We start from the raw sequence: 18,468 nt of genomic DNA on the forward strand, positions 1-18,468 counted from the left end.
GAGTCGCACTCAAAGTTTCTCTGAAGCTGATCGAGCGTGCAGTGCAATTCTTGGACCTGTGGTTTACGTAATAAAGTTTAAAATGCTAACTGAGATTCGGGCAGAATGCTTTAACTTTCCTTCTGATATCGGTGCTTTTTTATTTCAGCTCCATGGAAACTTTTCATCCAGATTTGCCACAGAACTTCAGGTAAGCTGTGTATAAAATTGCCATCTTTATTTTTAGGGATAGAAATATTTTCAGTCAATTTATACGTAGCAGAACTTTGCATCCACACTAATACACTTGGGAATTCAACAAATTGCTTCAGCAAGTTGTGTTTAAGCTTCTTGTGTGTGTAATTTCCTTTACAGAGGACCTGGGTGTGACCAAAAGTTGTCAGAGAGCTGATGCTGCAGCTCCTGAGTTGTGTCGTGCTGCTTTCTTTTTAAATTTGATCTCTATGAAGTAGAACTGTGGAGGAGCTGTGTAAAATAGCCTCGATTTTTCTAGTAGTAGCAGTTTTTAAAGCATTATCTGTGCATCATGAGCTATTTATTTGATTTCCTTGGTTGATTCGCACCATCAGAAGTGTGCTGAGGTGGATGCTGTCCACAGCTGGCCAGGTGAGAATTGCCCGTGCTGGAGGAGCTTCAGCTGGAAAAGCTGGCTGTGGAGCCAGCTGCCCTCACCGGGGTGGGGACGTGCGGACGATGACAGTCTGAGTGCCGTCCGCCACCCTGCGCTCGCTTAGGCAGGAGAGCAAGTCCTGGCATTGAGAACAAGTGAAATATTAGCCCCTAAGAGCTTTACTCAAACAAATAAAAATCTTTTCCTGGGTTATTAATAGCTGCTTATGAATAAACATGTTCAAGATTCATTGTGATTATTTCAGGGTTTCAGGGTTTTATTGCAAGTTTGGCAATACCGCTTTTAAAGTGATTTTGTTCTTCTTTGGTATTAGAAAAGTGTGTGTGTGCTAGTTACAAATTTGAGGGCAATACTGGGGCATGTACTTGGTTGAACCTGACCCTCTGAATATGTGACTCAGTGATTCACCTGAGTATCCAAATTCACTGTGTATCCAGGAGCGTGTTGCTTTTACTGGGAGTATGTATCAAAACAAAGTTACTCTTTAAAAATGTCATCTACATAAATGCTATGGTAGTTTAGAAAATGTGTGGGTTTTAAATATAAGGAGATGGTAACTGTGCTTTCATGTTAGATATTTATTCACCAAGAAGTTAGCACTTACTACAGTCTTGGATTTTTTTTTTTTTGACATGCGTTTTCCTTTTTGTATGGCTTTGATTCCTGGAAGATAAATTCATTTCCATGACAGAATTCCAGTTCACTTAATTCAGAATGGAAAGTTAAAGCCAGAAGAACAGAGACGGCTTGATTTTTTTTGTAAACTAAACCACTGAAGAGAATTTGTACGAAATATTAAAGCCTGGTATCGCTGGAAGTAATGTCTTAGGATTAGCCTGAGTTCGGATCCTTAGTGGTTTGTTATTAGTTTGTGAAATCCCCAAACCTTTTGTGCTGCTCAGGATTACAAACGTCATACCCAGCGCTGACAACAGTTTAGACAGTTTAGCAGGCTCCTGCCCAGCTGCTAATCACTAATAAATAATTCATTCTGCCTTGAATAATTGACAACCCGGTTGTCTGTTTAGTGACTATTTCTACATTGTCATTTATTAGAAATCTGGCAAAAAAAATATGTGAAGCATTGTTTTAATATAAACATTTTCCTTCCATAAATATATGGTATAACTTCTAACTCAGGGTAAATAAAGATAAAAGTGGGTGAGAAACCAAGCCATGCAGAAGATGCTATTGCACACGGGCGTGGAGCGCTTTCTGCCTGCTCTGCAAATCCTGGCTTGTCATTTCAAAACCAAATAAGGCAGTGCCCAAAATATCTGGCGCATTAAACATTTCTAAACTGCATTTTAAACTTTTTATTCTGAGATGTACTAGATTTGCACTTTGACCGTCACTCCTTCAGATGGGGAAAATGACGCCTGCACGTCGTGCGTGTTTAACGCCGCGCAGCACTGCCCTTTCCGCGCGTGGGCGGCCGTTCCGTCAGGTTGGTCGGTCGCTGTCTCTGTTTTAACGTGGGAACCGTGTCAGTCCAGCGTGATCGCTGTTAACGGCCCGGGCTCCGCTGATCTGAAGCCGTCCACACTTACAAATCGGCACAGTGCTTCTGTGTGTTGGAAGTTGAGTTAATCCTCTTCTCTCTACCATTAATTTGCACCACAATTTGGCTTCTCCTTTTCAGGGCTCTTTTAATCTACGTTATCGGACACTACACTTCTAGAGCTCTGTGCAAACAGAATTTCTCCTGGTGAGGACTAATAAAAAGTTGAAACTCCATAATCCTCACAGTCTTCTCGATGAAATAAATAAATCAAAAAGGTTCCTTGCTCACCTCAGTCAGCACAAAAGCTTTTCCTGGGCTCTAAAAGAGCCAAACAAACTTATTTGCTTTGCGTACCTTTAATGAGGCCTTGATCAAGAACTGAGATAATTACTAATGGTTCATGGGAAGAGAGATGGAGGTAAAGGTAATGGAGTCCTAGCACGAAGTTCATCTCTGGACATCCATGCTGTGCTCAATAAATGAAAATATGGAATTCCCCTTGTTTTCCAGACAGACCAGTTCTCCAGCCCATAAGAACTATGACCATAAACTCTGTCTTTTAAGCAGGAAATATTTCTCGTTTCCATTCATTTCTTATCTCGGAGCAGGTAGGTTGTATCATTTTCCACTGCTCAAGGAGGAACAGGGATAGACCACTTGAGCTGGAAGACTGAAATCGCTTGATGGTAGGGTTTGGTTTTTTTTTAATATGCATTCACTATATGTTCTTCATCGAAAGCAGCTGTTTGATTTCCCCTTTCTGCACTGTTCTGCCGTTGCGTTCTTTTTTAAGATGTAGCAGGCGTGCATCCTCTTTAAATATAGCAAGAGATCCAAATCCAAACATAGGTTACTGGCTCAGAAGCAAAATGGCTTTCCAAAAATCTTTATAAGTAGCAAGCCATTATCTTTATGATTTGTGATGAAGGCAAAGGAGATTCTATCTCCGGAACTCTCACTTGTTCCATATTCAACACGCAGCCTCGATGGAGATGCCAAGTTAATAGTTAGTCGTTGGTGCCAGGAAGCACTTCACCAGTTTCAGTTAAAGGAACATTGTTGGCTTACGATTTCCATTTGAATGATTTTTTAAAATTAGTTTTCTGTTGCAGCACGTCATAAAAAGTAGAGCTTAAAAAGATTTGGGTGTGTATAATCCTTTCTGTTATAGATGTGTGGGGGTTTTTCCTCGTTTTCATTCTGAAGGGTAGCTTCAGGTCATCTTTGCTGACTGACGGTGTGAGATGGCTTATAGTCCTGTCGGTCATGTAACCCAGTCGCTGCAACATCCAGAAATCTGATTTCCAAATGAGTAAGATGTAATTGCTCCCTCCTCCAGGCTGGCATGATGGCTTTTTTGTACGAACTTTTGTAGCAGTCTCACCGTGATCGAAAATGCGCGCTCTGGAAAGGATCCTGCACCTTCTTTTTTGAGATACTAACCCATTACCTGATTAACGAAATCAGGTCGGGTTACGAGTGAGTCACTCCTTTCGCATGCCGATCTCTGAGGTTCTACGCCCACGGGGGAAACAAGGTCAGGCCGGCGCTCCAGGAGATGGCTGAGAGCTCGAGGAGGTGACTGAGAGCTCGCAGATGCCGGTACTTCAGGAGCGGTGAATGGGAGGCGGCAGGCTTTTCGTAAAAGGCAGATCTTGCGTTCAAGGCAAGACGCTTTTCGTAACATAAAATTTGTGGTGCTTGCCTAATTCATTTAAGAGGAATTAAAGTACTTTGAGGAGTATTTTGTACAATAAACTGTAAATAAAAAGCCTTTAATGACTTAAATAAATCCCTGTGGCAGGGATGTTTGATGTTAGAGCAGATTATCTGGATCAAACTCGTGCTCTCAAAGGAGTAACGTGTCATTGCTCGGATCCTCTAGCAGGTCTTTTCTCGCAAGGTATGGAAAATAACGAACTCTTCTGAAGAGAACCTGAATCGTGCTCCTCAGCCCAGATTCATTCCTTACCTTCTCCAGCCTTGTTTATTTTCTAAGATCTTTCCTCTTACTTTCATCCCCTCATTTTGTTTTATACGCCCACCAAACTGGGAGGATATTTTGCCACCTGCGAAACAGGTAGGAAGGATTGTATTTCAGGAATTGTTACCGTTCCAGTCACTGATAATTTAGCCTTCGGCTTAGTCTTTGACTTGTCTTTATAGGGAGAACATGAGCAGGTTCCTAACAGAGATTCTGTTGAGAAAAGTAGTCGTAAGGGAGAAAGGAAGGAGTCTTAGTACAGCAACGCCCGGGGAACCTGAGTACAGGGACCTATTCTGTGAGTTGGGAGTAATCTTATTTCATTCTTCCCTCATGGTTTTTTTAATAGCAAGCTGGTACAATGAATATACCTTCAGTTCTCCTGGGAGAAGTATATTTATGGTTAAAAACAAAAGGAGTGATTTCCAGCATAATATGCAGTCTTATCCTTAATCTGCAATTCAACCTGTAAGCTCCTCTGTAAATATTTTACTTACTACAAGAAAAGCTAATAGCTACAAAACCGTAGCACAGAGGAATGTTTTCAGAGATTGTGCTTATTCATCTGTTTCACAGCTGTGCTGTGGTTTTGCTGCATCATGCTTTTCTGTCAATCAAAGATTTGAGGATGAGCATTCAGAAAAAGAAACCGGGTCCGTAATACAGCTTAATTGCTACGATGTCTGCTTTGGTTTCAGAAGTGGAAGTGTGTGCCTCATGGATATAAAGAAATAAATTGAACTTAGAAATACAGGAACAAATTTAATCATCTCTTCTTGAGATGTGCTTTGAGCTTTAATTTCTTTTGGTAACGTACCTTCGTAAGAGAAATGTGGACAGACACTGAGACACGGATTGCCTTTCTGTTTTTCAAGGAGAAAGGTTGATGTGATGATTTCCATTCTCAAACTATCTCTTAACTTGAAAAACTTCAGCATGCATCTGCTCATATCAAATCTTAAGCTCCGGCACAAATTTTTAGAAAAAAAAATGCAGTTGAGTGACTCCAGAAATCACTGCATGCCCATCTGTCTGGGTTTACACTTGGTTTCTAGGATTGCATAGGTGGTGTCTTCTCAGATTCAACTGGAGCCTTTGCATCTCTCCAGAAAGCTGAGATGTAGACTGCAGATGTCTCCTCGTTAAGGGCGGTTTGGCACTGGAAGCACCCTCCATCAGTGCTTCATAATCTGCACAGGCAGTTGAATTGTCAAAGGGATTTGAAATATTACTCTCAAGCTATGTGAGACATCACTTTTTTCCTTTTTTTTTTTTTTTTTTTCTTGGCACTTTGAGAAACTTTCTGTCTCCATCATGAAAAGCTTCAGTGGTTATAATGTACAAAAGATATCAGCCCAGAGCTCCAAATTCTCTGCTTTCATGCAGGAGACATGCAGTTCTCAATGAAGTGTCTTGTACAGGGTTATCTTCTTCCAAAACCTTCGTGTGTTGACGTTAAAGGCACACTGCAGAGGTTACTGGGCTTTGATGAGGAGACAAGGGAAAAGCACTGGGAGTGTAGAAAGCAGATGGTTCTGGATATTGGAGGTAATACAAAAAAAAAGATCAATTCCAAACTTACACACACTCCCTACCTCACGCTCACAGGCATTATTAAACATTTTTATACGGGTATTTACATGTAGTGCTTTTAGTTGTATATTTAGATACAGCGATAACTGTTTCCTTGGTGAAGTCCTTAAAATAGGACTACTGGAAAGGCTGGGCAATTCCTGTGTTGCTGAACCCGATAGTATCCCTCAAGGAAGTACTCAGTGAGTTTAAGAATGAAAATAATTTTTTAGCGTGCTTAACAGCAAATAAACCTGTGTTATAATTTCGTATGTAACATACACTTCCTATACTTTTTTCTAGAAAAGGATTTCTAACTACGAAGCAGAAATGGCAGTGCCCTGACTGTGTTTTTAAATGCACCTTTTCTGTTCTTCCCTTTCTTCTGCTTCCAGCTCCAGAAAAAGCCCGTGCAACAGTTCGGTGCCAAATGACACGAAGAGGCCAGCAGACCTGATTGGTCAGGAAGTGATTTTGGTTTCCTTCCTTCTGCTCCTCCTGGTCTGGTTTCTGAATCGAGAGTTTGAGGTCAGTTACCGCCTCCACTACCACGGAGATGTGGAGGCTGATCTTCATCGCACTAAAATTCAGAGCATGAGGGATCAAGCTGACTGGTTGCTGAGGAATATTATTCCATACCACGTGGCTGAGCAGTTGAAGGTTTCCCAGAGCTATTCCAAAAACCACGACAGCGGCGGGGTCATCTTTGCAAGTATTGTGAACTTCAGTGAGTTCTACGAAGAGAACTACGAAGGAGGCAAAGAGTGCTACCGAGTCCTGAACGAATTGATTGGGGATTTTGATGAGCTGCTGAGCAAAGTGCATTACAGAAGCATTGAGAAAATCAAAACCATTGGGGCAACCTACATGGCCGCTTCAGGACTGAACACCTCGCAGTGTCAGGACAACAACCATCCCCATGGCCATTTGCAGACCCTTTTTGAATTTGCCAAAGAAATGATGCGGGTGGTGGATGACTTCAACAACAACATGCTGTGGTTTAATTTTAAACTTAGGATTGGCTTTAACCACGGCCCCCTCACCGCTGGGGTCATCGGCACCACCAAGTTGTTGTACGACATCTGGGGTGACACTGTGAACATTGCTAGCAGAATGGACACCACCGGCGTTGAGTGTCGTATACAGGTGAGTGAAGAGAGCTACCGCGTCCTAAACAAGATGGGGTATGACTTTGACTACAGGGGGACAGTCAATGTGAAGGGGAAAGGTCAGATGAAGACCTACCTTTACCCAAAATGCATGGACAATGGCATCGTCCCACATCACCAGTTGTCTATATCTCCAGACATTCGGGTTCAAGTGGATGGCAGCATTGGGCGGTCTCCGACGGACGAGATTGCCAACCTGGTGCCTTCTGTACAGAATTCTGATAACACAGCCCATGGCACAGATAACTCAGAACCCAAGGACGCCCTTCCTTCCGCCAAGAAGCTCCAGAAGGATGTGGCGAAAGCCGAGGAGAGGTGCCGGTTTGGCAAAGCCACCGAGAAGACTGACTGTGAGGAAGCGGGAAGTGAGGAGGCCAATGAACTGACAAAGCTAAATATCTCTAAAAGCGTATGATGCACTGTCAGAGTTGCATGAAGTGCTCTGTCAATAGAAACACAAAGACATTTGCAATTGGCAGTTTTCTTTTTCGAGAGAGACCTTCTCAACACCTGGGTTTTACGTTTGTTTTCATTTCAGCGCCCCGTGCTGTGTGGATCACAGCCCTTCGGGGCTTCTTTTCATCCATCTCTCTCCTCCGTGCCCCAAATCCCATCCCCAGCTCCCCAGCTCCCCGTGCAACCATCTTACAGCTGAGTAGAGGATATTAAGTGCCTTCAGATATACTCCATTGGACTCCCTGTCAAGGTACAGAGGCCCCGAGTGAAATCCTAGCTTTGGGTATTTGTCTAATTTTAAAGAAAAGCTGTGGTTATATCATTTTTATTGTTGTTTCTCACAAAACACTTTTTTTGGCTAATGCAACTCCTTGGGTTTTTTATATCTCTCTGAACGATGTTTTACTGTTATCAGACCTTTTGTATGTAAACACACAGACAAACGTGCATGTATCTACCATATGAGACTGACATAAAGTGCCAGTAACGTACCGCAAAAGAATGTCGTGACGAGGGGGTGACGCGAGTTGGCGTTGTGTCGGGCTGGAGGAGGAGTTCTGCGGCGGCTCGACGTGTAGGTAGAGCAGGCTGAACGACTGCTGTAGTTCTGTTCTTTACCAACACTTTCTTCAATCTTAACGCGCCGTTGCGTGCTTTGGATACGCTTCTTTTCCATATAGCCAGTGAGTTACTGATCTGTGGGAACGGAACGAGGGTCCGGAGCTCACCAGCTCTCAGGACAGGTTTCCGGAAGCAGCCGCTTGACCGTGAGAGCGTTACGATTCAGGTCTTACGGGTCTAAAGCCGTTTCGTGTTACTCCGTACCCTAGGTGAATTTGCGAAGGTAGGTGAAGTTGGTATCTCTAAGCTGGTCTGGTTTGAGAGAGAGAGAGAGAAAAGCAAAATAAATGTTTGGGGAATGCCTTTATTTATTTATTTATTTTATTCCTGGTCTGCTTTTGTTTGGGGGGGTTTTTGTGTGCGGAAGGGATCAGGAGAGATGAGTTGGTCATGGGTTTGAGAGTAATAAGCTGGTGTTTCAGCCTCTTTGAACTACCAACCACTGTGAGGATGTTACCTAGGCAATATCTGTTTCAAAGCTGGTGAAACTTCCGAAGCCGCCAAACGCCATTGAGTATCCCAGCTTCCCTCTGTACTCAGTCAATGGTGCTGCACAATATTTTTCAGGATATTTCCCCTGACGCTGTGCTTTTGCAGCAGAGAATAAAGCAGCGTGCTCCCTGTGCGCCGCTGAAAGCAGGAACAGGGAAAGAGTCCTTTCTAGTGAGCGGAGAAGCACAATAATTTCCCAGTCCTGCAGGTGAGACTGCGCGGGTCGCTGGGAGCGGAGACCTGCGGGAGCACGGGACGCGCTCGCCCAGAGGAGCTGCAGGACAGGGGCCTTACGCTACACCAGTCTGCCCTCTGCACGCTTCCATCACCATTCGCTTCCATTTGATGCCCAGCTTTGGATATTAATTCTTCAACTGTTCAACCCACTCCTTGCGACACCAAATAAAATGAGAGCGTTCTGATGCCCAAAATAAGTTTGTTAATCAGGGAAGAGCTGGTGAAAGGCAGCGCTGTGTCGTCTGCGTACCGGTGTGGGTTTTAACTCTTTCTTTCCATCTGAACGGAAGTCAGAATATATTGATATTTCTTTTTATTCCCTATGTGATTTTTGGGGTTTGAGTAATAAATGTCTCTGTTGAGAAGTTCCTGCTCAGCCATTTGGGATCCATCTACGCTCCACGGCCAGCACGGAGCCCTTGAAGCCTGTGTCAAATGAAAACCTGTGCGATTTCTGGATCTCAGTCAGTTCTACCAGCCTTGCACCCTACGCGCGTCTAAATTGCGTTTGATAGGAAAGCTATTTAAAATTAATCTTGCTCGATTTGCCAGCACAAAAAACCCAGGGGATGCTCATCCCTGTGCCGTTCTGCCGCGGATGCTGCAGCCTGTCTGGGGGCTGTTCCTGATGAGCACCAACACAAGGTTTTATCGTCGCACAGTTGTGCCGCAGCCTTCCTTCTCCATAGGTTAGAGCTACCCCCTTCCGCCCCCTTGCCCGTAGAGGGTTGTGCTTCCAACTTTCAGGTTGTATAATTCTGCAAATACCTCTTGCGTCTGAAGAATGTGTTCGCCAAACCGTTGTAGGGTCCTCGTTTCAGTTCAGCCTGTGTCAGTATTCCTTTTCGTGCAGTGGAGGAGTGAACATGGTCCGGAATTGTTTACATGCCTTCTAGTGTTACATGAGCGTCTCGAGGTCCTTCAGACCTTCCTCCCTTTCACGTTTCTCCCGATTTTATAGAGAGCTCTACCCAGCCTTTCTCTCTCATTGATCAGCTGTTTGCAATGGCAGAGCTCGGTCGAGATGCGCCAGCTCCTCTCTCGTGTGAGACGCTGCACGGTAACGAACCCTCCGCCAGCGACAGCATCCAGTGAGAGGTTTGCACCCTCTGATCAGACCTGAAAGGAGACGGTGCTGGAGAAGGGCCTGGGGCCGCGATGCCTTCCTCCTCCTTACTCAATGCAGCAGAACGCAAAAGCCTCATCCTCCTGCCTGTAAAGTAAATAACGCTCCCACGCTGTCGTGGTGCGGTGCTGCGGGAGCAGCCTTGGTTTTCTGGTAAGGGTAGAACACACAAAAAAAAAAAAAATACCAGGGCATCTTTTTTGTTGGCACTAAGTGAATAAAACGAGTGAGGACAGAAGTGTGGGTGGACTCTGAAATCAAGGGCTGTTGTCTGCTCTGGGAGCTACTGGCGACGTCGCTCTGCCTTAACTCTGGAGTTAACTTCTGCCGGAGGTTTAATTCTTCTCTTTCGTGCAGCGTGGTAACGGAGTCAAGAGGCTACGCTCTCAGCGTACGGTTTGGATACCGAGATTTTCCCTGTCACGAGGAGCGAGGTGATTTCCATTTGTCACAGTTTCCTGTTGTAAAAGAATGGGATGTGAACCTTTACACCTCCCCTTTCCACCTTTGGAAGGATGTCCCAAAACTCGCCAAAATTCCCTCTGTTTTTTAACGGCGTTGTGCGGTCCTGCGTTCCTCTCCACGTGCGTGCTTGCAGGAGGCCTCGAGCAAAGTTCGTTTCATTCCGATATCTTTGCGCCCGCTCTGTTAGCGCTGCCACAATCCAGACGCGGTGTAACAGCTGGGGAGCTGCCGGGTACCTGGAAGAGGATCCTGCAAGAGCAGTCAGTGCGTTGCCCTGCTTCCTATTTCTGGGGTGTTTTAATGGTGATCATTTAAAAATTATTAAAAATACGGGGAAGTGGGGGAAAGATTGCTGGATATTTGCTAGCCCTGTGTTGCCTTCTGCCACCGTTCGCTTGCAGGAGCTGCTCTAGACCGTAGAGGGATGAGGAACACGCCGAATATTTTCTGCAGTGTCATCTTCATCTGCTGCTACACACAAAAATGCTGCTTTTTCCCCCAGCTACTTCTGCGAGACAGATTTCTCACTCAGCTCCGAGTAAATGGCATTCGCGTCGATTGAATCCAGCGTTTGTCGTTTTGAGAAGAACAGATTTGCCGGTTATTTCCTGGGATTTGGGGCCGTTCCCCTTTGCTGGAGGGAGCGGGAGCGCTGCTGCCCGGCTGCGGCGCCTGCTGCGACGTGCGGGAGGGTTTTGAGGTGACAAAAGGAGGGGAGCAGAGGAGGCGCTCCCCAAGGGCTCTACAAAAAAAAAAATTAAAAGTATTTGGATCCTCTTACTTCAGGGCTAAAACACGGAGAGGAGGCGCCCAGAGCAAAAATGAACAGAGCTGTAAACCAAACGCGGTACCTATAGCAGCTTTTCGGTGAAGAAGGGCTTTTTCTTGACGAAAGAGCCGAGCTTTTAGGGTGTCTAGCATCTTAGAACTGCTAACTCTAACCTGTTCCTAAAATTTTAATTCCGAATACAACCAAAAAAAAAAATATTGCCAGGGACCAGCTCTTAACTTTGTCGTTATTTTGCACCATCACAGGAGGCTGGGAGCAGCTGAGGTTGTTTTAATGCCCTCAGCTGTTTCACCGCGCAGCTCGCGGTGGGGTTTTCTGCCAAATTTCAAGTCTGGGCCTGTTTCCTCCCTTCTTCCCTGCCGTGGTCTTGTTTGCTGGGTCTGGACGCGACGCACGAGTGGTTCTTGCCTCCCTGCTCCCCGCCTTTGCTAAACTGCTTGACAGAAGATACAGAAGAGCATCAGCTACATCCCAGCAGTTAAATTGAAGAATTCTGTTAAAAATACGTTTTGCATCACACCAGAGGTTGTAAAAAAAGTTTTATTACCCAGAGTTTTAACAAGCGTGCAAAAGCGGAAGAGGGTAAGAAATAAAATCCCGGTGTTTGCTGTCAGCGGTAGGATTCGCGGAAGCAGTGTTCCTTTATGTCGTGTCTGAGTTAAATACCACAAAACTGCGGAGAGTGCAGGAATTATTTATTGCTGAAGGTGCGGCGGGGCCGGTTTGGCTGTAGATACAGAGTGATTTTTGCGTGGAAAGAGAAACAGCCGAGGTAGAGGAGCGGGGACCAAGCGCTGGGGGTTTCCATCCTGACGCTCGGGCGGCTGCGAAAACCCAGTTGGGGTCTCGGAGTAAAGCTGGGAGTTGGCTACTTGTGTGTGGGACATGAGTTTGGGCTGGAAAGTAACTCATTCCGACGTTTTCCCTTTTGAGCGCTCTACGCAGGCTGTAGCAGTCCTTGTTTGGATTTCTAGGGGCACAACATTTAAGGAGAAAAACCACAATTACTGTTCACTGTTGGTGAGGATGTAATCTGCAGGCGGTGGTGTAGGATTCTGCAAAGGCCTGTCCAAAAGTTGGTAATTGTAACTATTGAACGCTAATTCCTTAAGCTGCTGTAGTTGTCCAGGTTTCAATTTGAGTGGTCTGAGGAGTTTCAGTCAAGGGCTGTGAAACTGTGGACCGTTTTCTGCTAAAATACACCCAGAACGTCAAGGAAACCGGAGAGGTGGAAGACCACAGCCTGCAGAAATGCAGCGTGAGCAGCGTAGGATGCAGCACAAGGAGGGGGTTTGGGCTCGCTGCGCAAACCGACATGGTGTGGAAGATGCTCCGTGCGATAGCACGCGTGTCCAGGTCGGAAGTCACCGAGGGAAGGAGGTGAGCGTGAACCGAGGCGCTGGGTTGTTTTCAAGGCTGGTTGTTAGTGTTTGCTATTTACCTCTGAGAGTCAACATCAGCTTCTGAGAAAGAACATGATTTTGGAAAGAATAGATCAGTAGAAGATTTTTAAATCTTTCTTTCCCTGGTACTTTATTGTAGAATCATAGAATCACAGGATGGTTTGGGTGGGAAGGGAGTGTTAAAGCCCACCCAGTCCAACCCCCTGCCAGGAGCAGGGACATCTCCAACCAGATCAGGTTGCTCAGAGCCCCGGCCAACCTGGCCTGGAATGTTTCCAGGGATGGGGCATCCACCGCCTCGCTGGGCAACCTGGGCCAGTGTTCTACAACTCGCATTGTAAAAATTTCTTCCTAATATCTCATCTGAATCTGCCTCCTTCTGTTTTGAAACCCTGACCCCTCGTCCTGTCACAGCAGGCCCTGCTGAAGAGTCTCTCCCCACCTTTCCCACCAGCCCCCTTTGGGCACTGGGAGCCGCTCTCAGCTCTCCCCGGAGCCTCCTCTTCTCCAGGCTGAGCAGCCCCAGCTCTCTCAGCCTGGCCTCCCAGCAGAGCTGCTCCAGCCCTCCCACCATCTGCGTGGCCTCCTCTGGACCCTCTCCAACAGCTCCCCGTCCTTCTGATGTTGGGGGCTCCAGAGCTGGACGCAGCGCTGCAGGGGGGTCTCCCCAGAGCGGAGCAGAGGGGCAGAATCCCCTCCCTCGCCCTGCTGCCCACGCTGCTGGGGATGCAGCCCAGGGTGCCGTTGGTTTCTGGGCTGTGAGCGCACGTTGCCGGCTCACGTTGAGCTTCTCGCCCACCAGTGCCCGCAGGTCCGTCTCAGCTGTGGCTGCTGGCCATTAGCTCACCTAACCCAGCTGCCCAGCCCAGGCTGGTGAGGAGCAGCGCAGGTGCCCGGCGTTTTCGTGCGCGCTGCTCCAGCTGCAGCACGTTCAACAGCATTTTTAGCAGCTGTTCCCCACGCGTGTCTCCGGGTCGGGAACTGGTGTGTCAAGGATTTCTCTGTTTGTGTTTTACTCTTCTGGAGAGGCCCCAAGGCTGCTCCTCAGCTTCTCCCGTCCTGGCCTTTGCACGGTTTGTTCTGTTCTCTGCCTGTGTTCTGGCTCACAACACGTATTTTAACCTGCGGAATTTGCAGCGTTCGCTGGATCTGAAGAGCTGCAGAGGTCGTGGCTGGGAACAGCTACTAAAGTGTTCCATTTCAGCTCCAACTGGTGCTGTTCTAACCAGTTTGTCATCTGGTGAGCAGTGACGCGCAGTGAAAGAGCCGAGCATCCCATCGTTCTTCGGATTAGTCCAAAACAAAACTACTTTCTTGAGTTTTTCCTTCTTTTCTCCCTTAGTCACCCAAGTCTTCACTTCTTTCTAACCTAATGCGTTGGCTAAATTCCAGTTTGCAACTGAAAGAGGGTTTGTATCGATGCGCTGGTGAAAGATTTAAGCTCAGGGCAGGGAAACGCAGCGTGGGGTACATCTGCAGGTGTGCCCGGAGGGAAAGTGCATCTTCAGCCTCTTTGAAACTTCACCTTTGAGTGAGACCAGAGCATCATCTGTGATGATTTCTAGATCAGCTGCCTAACTCCGCCTGCTGCGGAGGGATTCTGCAGTGTTGCACTGGTCTGCTCCACGTCGCTGCCAGAGCCAGGATTCGGCACCGTGCGGGTACCGGCACAGTCCCACCAGCGCCGTCAGGCGTTTCTCTTATTGTGGTACTTCAGAAGTCCACAGTTGCCATAACCTTCCCCCCAAATTAATTTCTTTCTTCTGGTTTTCAGAGGCCACGTTAGAGAGAGAGATGCTGAGACAGAGACTCGTTACACCCTGCAGCGAGCACAGCTTTAAACTTCCAAAGTAATAAACTCTTCCAAGCCAAGAGCCTTAACATCTCCCAACGTCTGCTGAGAGACAAAACACGGTTTCAGGTTTGCGCTGAATGTTTGGGATTTCTTTCTGCTCGATGGCAGGTGTCTCTGGTTTGCGAGGAGGCAGTGGCAGCATCCAGAGATGATGAGGACCTCGGCCACCCTCACCGAGTGACCGGGGGGAACAGGCAGCCAGGCTCCCCCTCATGCTTGCAGGAAAGCCGCCTCGCTCTGCAGGGCTGGTGTGGTGGCTTTGTGTTGCGTTGCTGAGAAAAGCGCCTTCTTTCCGTGAAACGGTGTTTTTAATTCAGCATCCAGCGTTGTCTTTGCTGGCGACGGGGGCTGGATTCCTCTTTTCCCACCCCTGGGCTTTTTCAGTCCTGCGGCGCGCTGAGATGCAGAAGGGTGGGATGTAGATGACGGGAAAGCTGGGCGAGCTGGGAAGGAGCTGGATGTGCCTCTGGAGCTGGACCTGGTGGAGGGCTGGAGCTGAGGAGAGGCCGTGTCGGTCCCGCAGCGGTGCTGGGGCTTCGGCAGCCGCAGGCTGCTGAGTCGGTTCCCCCTCAGCTGGCGAGGTGCTGGAGATACGGGGAGGTTCGCTCTGGGAGCAGCGTCCCGCTGATCCACGATCAGCCCAACGGCTGTCGGATGCGCTTGTAAATACGTCTTCCCCCCAGCCTCTCGCTTTTGTTCCATATTTTCATGGGAGCAAATTTCAGCCGGTTATTGAAACCGGGGCGCTGCTGCCTGACCGCGGCGGCTTGGGGTTGGGGTTGGGGTTGGGTCTGGCCGACCCCAGTTTGTCCAGTATCGCCCCCACACGCGACCCTGCCTCGGCGATCGCTGTGTGTAAGGAGCTGCGGCGCCTGATCGCAAGTGGCCTGCGAGAAATTCCTTTCAAGGTGAGAAACTCGGATCAGGGTTGGCTTTGGTTTACGGAGGAGCTGTCAGCTGGGCGGGTGTGACTCCTGACCGCGCCCTGCTTTTTTTAAACTGCCGGGACAGCGTTACCCCAGTCTCCAGCACTGCCTGGCCTCGCACAAGCACGCGTGGAGGTTGCACAGAAAGTGTTAACTGAGAACGTTATTGAAACATTACCGCGTTACGAATTTCCAGTTTCCACTTAAAAAGAAAAAAAAAAAAAAGAAAAAAAGGAAATTAAACCATTTGAAAGTCTCCAGGTTAGCTGGAAGTTGTTCCTTCATGACGTCTCTGTTTTCTTTCTCCCCCCCTCTCGCAGAAAGAGGGAGAACCGCTCTGTTTACACGCACCGCTGGGGCAGCCGGCGCTTCTGCCGCGGCATGGCCGGAGCCCGGGGCTTCCTCGCAGCGGCTTCTCTGTAAATACCCTGCCTACGCTTTGTTGACAAAACCGAACGGAAACAAGTTGTATCTGTGAAATACGAAGCTGTGTATGTATATAGCTCAACGCGTGTTATCCCGGACTCGCGGCGCCGGCTCTGTAACCGATTGTGTATTAAACGGGTTTGCTGTACGGCAGATCATCTCCCGCGACCTTAGATGTAGACGAGCTGCGAAAGTAACTCACAATACACTATGTCAACGTCAAACGGGTTTGCTTTTTCATTTTTGCTCCGGCACGACGTCAGACGCAACCCCGTGCCCTTCGCACGTTGCTTGGAGGAATAACGGTTTGGGAGAGAAGCTTTTTTCAGCCCTTTGTTTTGGGTCTCGCTTCTTACAATGTTTCTTTGCTAAATCCCAAACCACCGCGTCCATTTTCGATGAGGTGCGTATCTAGAAGACATTCTAAACGCGAAAGGAATTTGTCCCATAGTCCCACCGCGCTTGATGGGCCGGCTGGCGGTAAATGACCGTCAGGTTCACAATCCCAGCTGGGGAGACGACTCCTTCCTAATTTTTCCTCGCTTTAGTTCTGCTCGGAAGCGTGGGCAGGGGCTGTGCAGCGGCCCGGCCGGCAGTGCCTCTGCAGCCATGGCGTTGTCGCTGCCGGCTGTGGCGTGAGGTCTCGGCAGAGAGCTTTTCCGCGCAGGGAGCTTGCTTTGGCCAAAATCGGGGATGAATTTTAAATAGTTATTTTTTTTCTTTAGCAGAGAGCATTGATGGTTTGTTCTGGAATACCAGTGCCTTATTCAGATTCTCTTAATCCCCTCGGAACGGGGAGCGAGGCATTGTTATTCTGGAGTGAGTCCGCAGGAAAGAACTGGCTGAGCAGGAGCCGCTGTGGGGACGAGGAGCCGCGGTGCTTTCAGACCGGGAACCTCTCCGTCTGAAAGAGCTGAGGGTGCTGGACTGCGGCAGGCGGCTCAGCCCCAAAACCCGTGTCCGTCCATCTGTCTCACACGCGTGCACCCTCCCCTGCCTCCTTGGGGTCTCTCGGGCATCGCACTGTATGTTCTTTGAGTTTCCCCAGGGACAAAAAACCCTTCAGCAGCCCCGAGCCCCGGCAAAGCGAGGTTTTGACCCGGAAGATTGGAAGGCTTCCTCTGGATCGTGCAGAGGCGCTCTGCTCCTGCCCGCTGGGGACCACCGTGTCCTGCAGCACCAAGCCCTTCCCTTCGCACGTGCTGATGTGGCCGTAAGCTCTCGTACGGGTCCAGCCACGCGCTTTGTGCGGGCCGCAGCGCACCAAGAGCTTTGTCCTCCTGCAGTCGCAGAGAGGTGGAGTCTGGGTCTTCCACAGATGCTCAATTATAATTTTTCCTTACACTTCAAGTAGATTTATTTTTCCCAAAGACAAGGTAAGTATCAGAGCACACGTGCAGCGCACGCGCGGTGCGATTGGCGCTGCAGCCAACGCTGGCACCACGTTCCTCGCTGCCGGCCCAGGTTCTCGCTGAAGCACAGGTTCTCGCTGCCGTAGGTCGTAAGCCGTGCTTGAGCGTTCCTGAGCGTTCGCCTTCTGTCGCAGGGAAAACTTCCAGTGTCACCCAGCCGGGTTCCTGTTGTAGATCGTGGTGACTGTCAGCTGCCAAGGGATATTTTTTAATAAATCCTATCAAGGCATTTCAAATAAATCCGATCTTCCTGGTGTCTTTTCAAGTTCTACGTTGCCTTCTCCCCAGGTAACTCCCTGTCAAAGTTTCCTCTCTTTCCGTGCTTTGATCAAGGGCAAGAACACAGCGTGCACCGCTGCTGGGTGCGCTGAGAGGTGCACCCTGTGTTTGTTTAGCTGACGTGGGGACCGTGGGTACAAGAAAAGCCCAAAGATCCTTCAGGGACGTGTATCTCAGCGCTTCCCGAGGTGCCAGGCTGTGTTTGTCCGTTGGCAGCCTTGGGGCGACGCAGCGTCCTCGGCCGAGCCGGACAGCAGGGATGCTGCGGGACAGCGGGGCCGACCCGGAGGGCGTTGCGCCCCTCCCGTGCGCAGGTGCTGCCGGGAATCCAGCACCGCAGTCACGCTGCGCAGCCGGCAGCTCTGCGGGAGCCACTGGTTTCTTCCTTCGGCGTGTTTTCAGGGTTGTCCTGGGCACCAGGAGGGTCGGTGTTAACTCACCCCGGGGGTGACTGGGGTGGTGTGGGGGTCCCCAGTCGTGCTGCTCTCGGGGTCGGCTGCTTCTGAGGGGCCCCCACCAGTTGTATTCCTTTACCGTTGCCACTCAAGCGCCCGTTAGTGGCATGGCGCAGCGCGGATCTGCCACGGCGCTTGGGAGAGCGGGGACCTGCGGGGCTTCGCTCGGCCAGGGCGCAGCCAGCTTTCGTTCTCACTCGTTAATCACCGTTTTGCTTTTCGTAACTGAATTTTTGTTGCTTTGCGGTGTTGAGCGGCAAGTCTCATTTCACAGCTTTGCGGAGTTTATGGGAATTTAAGAGCTAGATGCAAATGAACTTCATTAACATGCTTAATTATCTTACAAGCCTCGTATCCATCTGTCCTGCATATGCTTTGCACCCGGCGCTTTGAGACGAGCCACCGCGTTGGGCTTGGCACCAGGCGGCTGCGAGCGGGAGCCTTCGGGGAGAGCCCGGCTCTGCCCGTGGAGGGACCGGGCTTTAACGCCGCGGGCACGTGGTGGAGGTGAAACGTCCTTTGGCAAAGGCTGGGGCGCCCGGGGGCTGTTGGCATCGCGGGAGAGCTGCACCCGTGGGTGCCCTGCCAGCTTCCCCAGTCAGTGCTCCGGCCTGGTTTGGGAACGGGGAGGACCGGAGCCATCCCCGGTGGCCGGCTCCTCTCCT

At 48.9% G+C, this 18,468-nt stretch overlaps 1 protein-coding gene across 8 annotated transcripts in view; it reads left to right on the forward strand.

The window, feature by feature from the left end:
* The window catches only part of ADCY9 (adenylate cyclase 9), a 101,892-nt gene that overhangs the window by 75,412 nt on the left and 8,012 nt on the right, over positions 1-18,468 (forward strand). For 3 of the 8 annotated variants that reach the window (XM_086760004.1, XM_086760005.1, XM_086760006.1), the window contains 2 exons: positions 149-190; positions 6,087-8,244. In XM_086760004.1, coding sequence (XP_086616130.1) covers positions 149-190; positions 6,087-7,275 — 1,231 coding nt within the window. In that variant the 3' untranslated portion in view covers positions 7,276-8,244. Of the gene's footprint in view, positions 1-148; positions 191-6,086; positions 8,245-14,224; positions 15,882-18,468 lie in introns of those variants that run through there. The other 5 variants (XR_015260231.1, XR_015260234.1, XR_015260232.1 and 2 more) reach the window with 5 other exon arrangements.

Source organism: Chlamydotis macqueenii, chromosome 15, assembly GCF_036417535.1.
Source record: "Chlamydotis macqueenii isolate bChlMac1 chromosome 15, bChlMac1.mat, whole genome shotgun sequence".
NCBI lineage: Eukaryota > Metazoa > Chordata > Aves > Otidiformes > Otididae > Chlamydotis > Chlamydotis macqueenii.